This window comes from Trypanosoma grayi, assembly GCF_000691245.1.
Source record: "Trypanosoma grayi strain ANR4 Tgr_559_V1, whole genome shotgun sequence".
In the NCBI taxonomy this organism is placed as follows: domain Eukaryota; phylum Euglenozoa; class Kinetoplastea; order Trypanosomatida; family Trypanosomatidae; genus Trypanosoma; species Trypanosoma grayi.
Genome location: NW_008826178.1, coordinates 2,410 through 11,501, shown reverse-complemented (window position 1 = coordinate 11,501; position 9,092 = coordinate 2,410). Strand labels below are relative to the sequence as shown.

General features: G+C 52.6%; 2 protein-coding genes across 2 annotated transcripts; both read left to right on the top strand.

Moving 5' to 3' along the window:
- Window positions 1-85: 85 nt before the first annotated feature.
- Window positions 86-619, top strand: DQ04_05591020 (hypothetical protein; the record flags this gene model as incomplete). Its single annotated transcript, XM_009314277.1, has 1 exon — window positions 86-619. The coding sequence occupies one exon, from the start codon at window positions 86-88 to the stop codon at window positions 617-619; it is 534 nt and encodes a 177-aa protein (XP_009312552.1).
- Window positions 620-1,897: 1,278 nt separating this feature from the next.
- On the top strand, window positions 1,898-8,722 carry DQ04_05591010 (hypothetical protein; the record flags this gene model as incomplete). Its single annotated transcript, XM_009314276.1, has 1 exon — window positions 1,898-8,722. One exon carries the CDS (start codon window positions 1,898-1,900, stop codon window positions 8,720-8,722), a length of 6,825 nt encoding a protein of 2,274 aa, XP_009312551.1.
- Window positions 8,723-9,092: the final 370 nt, after the last annotated feature.

Here is a 9,092-nt window from a genome sequence, read left to right as displayed (position 1 = left end):
CGTGCATATTATTCCATTCCTCGCTGTGATGTGTCTTTCGGTAGTATAAAGCCTATCGCTCAGGAAAAGTGTCTAAAAAGGAATTATGCAGCTCGGTTTTTCTCTTATCACCATTGCAGTGCAGGTTGCCGTCCTCGGTCTTATGGTGGTCAGCATGCCGCTGACGAAGATCTTTCTGCGTGACGGCGATAGAGGTCTTGAATACTGCTTTACTTTGTGGGCTTCCGGTAAGTGTGGAGAGTCTGGCTCCTCAATAAGCCGGTTTCCGTGTAATATAGAGAGAAGATTGTTCCAGGTTGCGGCAGCATTTTCAATCATATCAAGTGTTCTCTCTGTCGCTGTTCTTCTCCTCTTCATCATGAGTGTAAGGTATGGTTGGGCGAATTGGGCGTCACGGATAGCTGCGATCCTCTGTGTCATTAGTGTTCTTCTTGTATGGTTTACTGTTCTTGTTGTGTACAACCGGAAGAGTTGTAAGTTTGAGTTTGAGTCCTCTGGGAATGCAGTGGTTGTTGACCTTACCAATCGCGATTTGTTGTGGTTGGGCTTGGGGTATTCGCTGACGTTTGTTGCTCTTGTATTGGAGATTGTCGTTGTCGTACTTTCCTTCGTATTCTGATCGGAATGTGCATGTGGTGCGGGCGGTCTTTCTCTGAGAAGACTGCGGCGCCGGCACCTCCACGTGATGGCATCTTCATTGTCGTTTTATATCAACGCTTTCCAGCGAAAATGTGTCATTATTATTAATGCTTCTGTGAGTGGTTTTTCTATTGTTTTTTTGTTCTTTCTTTCTTCACTGTGGGTGACTTGTTTCCCGTTGTTTTGTGTATTCCCTAACTTTGTTTTATTTTTCATTCCCTGCCGTCTCGCCCAGACCTTTGGGTGGGTGCACGCAATGGGGCGACTAAAGAAGAGACGACGAAGACGGGGAAACTGTTGAAGTGTGGCAGAGATTTAAAAGGAAACAATGCCCAGAGAGTAATGCCATAACTTGCCAGTAATATGCGACCATCTATGACAAGGTACTTGTGCTGTTGGCAGGGAAGGCTTGTCGGTGCCCTATTGTCTTCGTTCGCTTCTTCCCCCTTCTAGTTGACGCACTCCCCCTGCCGGCATGGTGTAGGAAGCAGCCGTGCGGGGGGCCTCGTGCCGCGCAGAGCCGCTCCACAGGACTCTGTAGTCGCCTTTGGCCGCCGCCTCCAGTACGGCAGCATGGGCAGTTGAGCTCACTGGGTACCAGAAGCTCAGGCAACAACGTCGGTCCACCGCCACCCGGGCCACCACCGTCACTNCACTCCCCCTGCCGGCATGGTGTAGGAAGCAGCCGTGCGGGGGGCCTCGTGCCGCGCAGAGCCGCTCCACAGGACTCTGTAGTCGCCTTATCTCTCATGTTGTTGCTTAATTACTCACTACTAAGTCTTTTTTCCCCCCACCTCTCTCGATTGTCCAAAAAGGTTTAAAAAGATAGAATTAGCAGCGGACGGGAAGCGAAGTAAAAGATTCACAATCACTTTTAGGCTCCTGATTAGATAGAGAATCCTTCGTCCATCAAGAGTGGTTGGCTCCGCCAAGGAATATAGAGGGTTAGCTACCATTACGTATACGGAAGCTGCTTTTGTCACTGCTAGAATTAGGACAGAACAATACAACCCCATCTCGACATAAGTTTAGATATAGGCTCTGGGATAAGAAGAGAAGAAAGAAAAAAAAAACACCGATACATCAGAATAGAGGCACAAAATCTTTTTTTTTATTGAACTCCTTCTGAGGGGGAGAAATAAAGTCAAAGAGAAAAAGCTACAGTTCGGTTCCCCCCCCCCCCCNCCCCCCCCTCACGGGAACTTGACTGAATTGCTATAACAAGATGCTGTTGTGTCGCACAAAACGCCATCTGGCCATGATGGCTTTTTGGTTGGTGGCACTCTGTACAACCGCATCTTCGTTTGTCTTCTTGGAGGCCGCTGCAGCAAATGCAGTTGTAGAGCCACCCGTGCCGCTTTTGAATGTCCCCTTTCGCGTTACCGCTGCATTCCTCGAGGTGGGGAAGAACCTGTATGTGTCACGCTCTTCGACATGCGATGTAAAAGAGGCCACGGGACAGATATGCATTCTCCCAACAAATCGTGCCTGTGATTTCACCGTCACCGCTGGGAGTGTGGGCGTAAACGCTCGGTATGACAATGAGGTGCCAATACTATATTTGTGTTCCTCTTCCATTCCCAAGGGGCCTATTCAAACGCTTCAACTGAGCGTCATAGATGCCGTTCCTCGTTTTGTGTTCCCAGGGGGCCCGTTTGTTGTTACCATTGGTAACGCTACGCCAGTAGGGACCGTGATAAGTTTTTCCAGCGACGAGTCTTGCACAAAGAGTATTGATGGTCAATCGCCCGTTTCACTGGATGAAGACCGCAAGATAAGCCTAAGCATCACCTCAGCTGGCGTCGTACGACTTTGTGCCCGAGTACCAATTCAAGGAGGAGCGTCGAAGCTGAATGTGCCTGCGGCGACATTGCTCGTTGTCCAACCCTTTTCAGTGAACAATACACAGACTATTCGGAACACAGTGGATTCTTTCAGCTTGGAGCCGTTCGGTCAGATTCCCTTCGCCAGCTTTGCTCGATCCGCTGTCTGTGAGCCTATTCTACAGGAGCCAGTGCGCGGATACGTGCTGCAGAACGTGGAATTGCCCATCCGTGTGCCGAAAGGGAAATACTACATGTGTGCTGGATGGCCGTATTACAAGGAAAAGCAATTGTTTGTACCCTCAAAAAACATGGTTGCTGTTAGTGAATACGGGTTGCAGCCACACACTATGTACACCAACGAAGAAACCATCATGACACCCACCTTGGATGCGGTAACCTCCGAGGGTACCGCCGGTATGAGCGCCGCACTCTTCCGTTCACCTGAGTGTCAGGGGAATCCCGTCATCCCATGGAGTGCGTCGAGAAAGTGGACTGTGACATCATCCGGCATTTACTATGCATGCGTGAACAAAGGTGGCTCAACAGGGCCAACTGCGTTAGCAGCAAACATCACAGTTGTGGATACACCAATCTGTTCCTTGTCGCGGTCACCTGCTATAAAGGGACTTGATGTTACAGTGACACTCAGTGACCGTGGGGCAGCTAATAGAGGCATTATTACCGTAGGTGCCTCGATGACGTCGAATTGTTCACAGATTGTTGCCAGAGGCACCACAACGGAGACGGGTAACACTGCCACTTTCCGCATGCCTGAGGATGCACTCGCGACGATGTCGCTCTGTGTGTCTACGCCGCTCTCCAACACGGCACCGGCAGAGGGTGAGGAAGGGGACAGAGGCTATTTATACCCTCTTGGCACTGTCCCAACGCGAGAATACACCATGAGCTACGGACCATTGTTTGCAGGGAAGAAAGGAGATATCATACTGGACTCAGAGGTGCGCTTTGACGCAGGTACGGAGGGTGTTTTCGCTAAGGGCGGCTGCACCGAAACGGTTGGAAATAAATTTTCAATGAATGTATCCACCTTGAGTGATGTTGGATTTGCAGATGCTGGGACTTACGGGCTGTGCGTGAAACTACCGGATACACCGTCAGCATCCGCTGCAGCTCCTCCAAGTTCATCTTTCGCTCGCATTGGTCATGTCGTGGTTCATGGACCGATAAAGATGACTCCAGCCTCTGTTGTGGTTGGTGCCTCCACGAAAGTGTCTGTGTCTCTCAGTCCACCTACAGCACCCGTTCGTGTTGTGGAGTCTGATGACTGTAACTCCTCCTCCTTCGTGGCAGAGGGTACTGCAGATAAAAAGGGTGTAGCGAACCTGCAGGTGCTTTACACAAGCGAGAAAAACCTGACTGTTTGCGTGGGTTACCGCGGAAGTGACGATAAGAGGCCCTTCATTCTGACGCCAGTTGCCCAGTTGCCTGTTGCGCGTGTCAAGGTGCTTCCACAGGCGATGATTGCAGCGCAGCCGAACCGTGTGAACCTTCTCGTGCCAGACAAAGTTTCCCTTACCGGCTTCCAGGCTTTTCTGGTGCGTGGATCTTCGGTGCCGTGCTCAAATTCAGTGGGATCGGCGATGCCAGTAATTATCCCAAGCGAGGGACACGCGTTCATTATCTTTAAACCGTCTGAAGTCTCAACGTGGACAATCTGTTTGGGAAGTTCAGGGACTGCTTTCGAACCTGCTGCCGAGATCACGTCGGTATCACCTCTGAGCATTACCACAGATCCTTCATCTGGTGTGGTCGGCCTACCCGTCAAGCTTCAGTTTGACGGAGAATCTTTGTCAGCCCTCAAGCCGACGCGGTTCTTCGTCACCAACAGCGCAGATTCATGCGCACGTGCTGAAGCGGGACCGCCTCCAATGTATGGCGAAGGCGCTATTGACACCACCAGCGGAAAAACTGAGGCGTTCTTGACAAACGAATCAGGTACACTCGTTGCGTGTGTTGGGTGGGAGGTTGAGAACAGTAGATTCTTTGTGTACGGCGGTACTGTGGTGATGGGGAAATTCAGGGCTCTCTCCCGCTACGCTATACGCGAGTCAGTGAACAATCTTACCGGGGATCCCATGCTGAGTGATGGCTCATTGTTCTTGGTACTGTGCGCGTCCACCTCCACCTCCAGCTGCAGCAGTCCGATCGAGTCAACAGTCTGCACTCAGGCGAAGCAGCGTTACTACACGAGCCCCTTGGTTCCTCTCCAAGGTGCAATAGTGGGACAGTATGTGCTATGTCAGGAAGACGCGGAAAAGAAGGGCGCTGCCGCGGCAGACAACCTCGTTTCTGTGGTGGATCCATTTGTGGTGACACTGTCAGACAATGAGGTGCGTCAGCATAAGGCTGTTAATGTGACACTGAAAGGTGGCGACATGAACACACGACCTAACCCCATCACTATTACCACGATGCCACCAGGTCTGTCCTGCGCTGCAACATCGGAGCAGAGTGAGACATTTGAATTCCCTGTTGGCGTTTCTACAAGCGAGATAATCGTGAGGAAAATGGAGCCATTCACGAACGGAGTGCAGCTGTGTGTGCGCGCCTCTCCAAATGACGCAATACCCGCAGTGACGTTTGATCTCCTACCGTACATGGATCCTGCGACAATCATTGCTGACCGCACAATGACGGTGCGCTCCGGTATGTGGAAAGAGAACGTTGTTGCGAAGCTCACCGCCGCCGACGACTGTTTGGGTAACGTTATGAGCGTGGAACCAGTGGTGATCAAAGACTACATCTCAGAGTTGCATGTTGATGGCTGCACCGATGACAACATGGATCTGACAACCGTGCACTACTGCGAGAGTACTGATGGGGGAAGTGTATATGCGTTCCGTGGTGTGATGCATTTCATTCGTCTCAGGAACTGCACCACGGACCACGCAGGGGCGATTCTGCCCGTCACTGTGCCACCTGCGCAAAAGGTGGCAGATTACGGCATTGATACCAAGGTGCTTATGCAACCCACGCTGTCGCGGACGCCAGATTGTAAGGATCTGGTGCAGAGCGAGAATGGCCAAATGCCTCGGCATGATGAGACACTGAAATTCTTTGTGTGCGTCAGTGCGAAAGGTGATCCCAGGTACGTATTCACCACTGATGACCCAACCCTACACGTGGCGAACTTCATTGCCTCGCCGAAATCGATTCCGAGCCGACTGAATTCCTATACTGGCGTTGCAATCCCAACAACGCTGCGTCTGAATTACCCGACTGGAACAACACAAACATTCCTGAGTCACTCCGCAGCATGTGACAACAAGGTTGCAAATATGCCCGACCTCAGCCAATCACCTCCACACGCAAACTTGTTGTTGACAGGGGTATCAGGGCTGAAGTATGTATGCGTGTCAGTAACCAACAGTGGCAAGAGTGAGACGACGACGGTGGAAGTGGTTCTTGTCATTAACGCGCCCAGCGCAACCAAGGTGGATCCTGCGTTAGTTCGCGGTGCCCCATTCCACGCGACGTTGCAGGTACCGGCAACAAGTGGGCAACCTCCGCTCTACTCGCTGGTTCCAGGAGCTGATAAAGAAAATTCGGTGGCACCATTTTACGTGTCATCCTTTCGTGGTGTTTACCTCTCAAGTGACGCGTGTGTGAGTGTTCTGATGGGTAGTGAGGTGGCATACTCTACCGGCTCTGGCCGCATCATACTGCCGACCAATTCCATTGCACTTGGCGTCAAATCCTTCTGGCTGTGTGCGGGCACCCCTGCTGGAAATCTCACTGTTGCTGCTGGTATTGAGGAGTCGACAGCTGTCATCTTCCCTTCGAAATTTGTGCTGGGAGCTGAGGTGGAGGTATACATCCCACTCTCACCGAACGGAATGTTCCACATGCGGCGAGACGCCAAATGCGGAGGCAATGATGTTGTGGCGCCGTTCTCTACGGACGAGGAAGGGCGCGGAAACTTCACATTCAAGCTCACCTCTGGTGCAGGTTTGCCCCCTGATGGACTGTGGACACTGTGCAAGGAGTCGTTCTCTGATCGTGCTGCTGCTGCTACTGCCGCTTCCATGGTTCCGAGAAGTGCGATGACAGCGGAAGGGTCAGGACTGCCACTGAAGCCACTTACCACGGTTGAGGCTTTTAACCCTGTTTACTACAACATTCGTGGTTCGGACATCGTCGTTGGGACACCTGGTGTCGTGATGCTACTGGACGATCTCACGGCAGGGAGTTTGCTCCCTGGCTTTAGCACTAGCAGAAACTGTCTGGAAAGAGAGGAAACCTACGGCTCCTGGAGTGCCTTGGGAAAGGGGAACATCGCCTCCTCAAGGCGTGTTTCTATCAGTGCTGAGAGGCCTATGGCTTCTGTTTACATGTGTGCGTCTGCCCCGATTAACAACTCGCTTGTCAGCATTCCTATGCCGGGTGCACTCCACTTTGTGACATCGGCCTTCTCACTTCCAGCGACTGTCCCACGCTGCGGTGTGACGAAACTGAATTCATGCGTGCTACCGGGGTCGGCACCCTCGGGAGCATCTGTTGTAGTCATCAAGGGTGACTGCTGCAACTCTGCTGATCGCGGAAATGTTGTGGGGAGGGTGACGGATGTGGACGGTGATCAATGCAGCCTGACGATGGATAGGGAGATGCTGAAGGATATTCCGTCGACCACATCCCTAAGCGTGTGCGCTATAGACGGGTCTGACGGATCGTACTGCACCACTCTGGGCCATGTGAGACCGAGCGCCCAGCCTTGTGGTGATGCGAGTGGAGTCTCCGGCGGGAAACTCACCGAAGGCACACTCATCGCAATCATTGTGCTCGTCGTCATTCTCGGACTGTTGCTGATCCTCCTCGTGATATGGTTGATTATCTACTGCAACCAGAAGAAGAAGGCGCAACTGATACTACAGAAGGATCCTGTTTTCTCGCTCGATGGCGACTCTAACCCATTGACGGTGTACAGTGCCTCTGTTGGTGATGGCTCACAGCCGCGCAGTGGACCGTTCTTGCTTGGTTTGGGCCGTGGAGGCCGTGCCGCGGGTGACTCGCAACGCACCATAACTCTTGCCACCACAACCGAAAACACCGTTCGCCGCTCGCCGTCGTCGGAGGGCACAACAGACTCGATGCGGTGGAGTTTGTGGGAGGGCATCGAGTGTGACGACCGTGACCAAATTGCCCTGAACGAGGCGCGCGACCGCTACAACATGCGGGTTGCCTTCTTGGAGGGAATTGAGCGGTTGCGAATCGCCGAGAAGGAGCGAGATCTGGAGTACGAATTCAGTGACGCTGATGAGATCCCACCTTTGGAGATGCAAGAGACAATGTTTACCGCCGTGCGTGTGCCGTCCGCGCCGGGTGAAGAAGCATCAACAGCCCCAGTACCAGCACCAGCAGAGATAATAATACAGGAGCCGGAGGTGACGGTTGGGAACATGCAGCAAGTGTTGTTCAACTCACCCGGTGCGCGCTCACTCTCGTCGAGTGCGGACCAGATGAGCTACACGACAACGCAGCGTTTCTACGACGACCGCCGCTTTACCCTTGAAAATGAGGCGGTGCGGCGGCAGCGTATTGTAAACTGGGAGGATGAGGAGTGGCACTCTATCGTTGACGCAGAGTTCAACAGCTACATCGCACTTGAGAAGATTGCACCACCGCCCCCGCTGCCGCAGGCCGTCGTGGTGCCGTTCGCCGCCGTCCTCGACGCCCAGGCCTACGACGACACCAACAATGGCGGTGCAGAGGTGGAGGGGGAAGAGGAGGAAGACGATGTCTACGACGCCCCCAGTTATCCTGTACATTTGGTGAAGTACGGTGACCGCAATGGTGACGTGCCTGCTTTTGCTGGCGTCCAGCAAGGCACTGACGACACCCGTGCCCCGCAGCCGCTGCCCGATGGGGATCTGCCTTCGGGGGAGACGATTCTCAGTGCGTCGATGCCGTCACTGAGCGGAGCGGAGAAGGGACAGCAGCCACCACGCCAACAGGAACAGGAAGCTGAACAGCAGTTGCTGCCACATACACCACAGAAGCCATTCCCAGCGCACGTAAAGGGGTCGCGCCGAAAGCGTTTGGGCTCGCCACAGGAGTCCCCAGACGGGCATCAGCTGGAGGGCAAGGAGGGGGGGACGCCGGGGTCTTCGAGAAGGTCGGCACATCGTCACGTGGATCCACTTACGCCGCCAGAGACGCCGCCGGGTATCGACGACGACGACAGTGTCCCCAGCAGCCGTCACAGCAAAGGGGAGTGCGCACCGCGGGAGGCGGAATAGGCTTGGTGGTTAGCCGCACCGCACAGGCAGTGCTTTTTTTTTTACATTGACTGCCGATGCAAGGAGACATGAAGGAATATATATATATATATATGCAAACAAGAAACTTTTCGAGGGATATTAGAAGAAGCGCGTGACCAAAGATATATATATATATATATATATATATATAAAGAAAGATGCCCACGCAGCACTTTTTATTTTAATCTTTCACGCCAAAAAATAAAAAGAACAGAAACAAAAAGAAAGTCATTCGAATAGAACCAAGAGGAACGAAAAAACAACAACAACAAACAAACAACAAAAAAAAAAAAAGAACGGGAATACACGCAGCCTGGGCGGTAGGGGGATGCCGTGTGAGCTCATACAG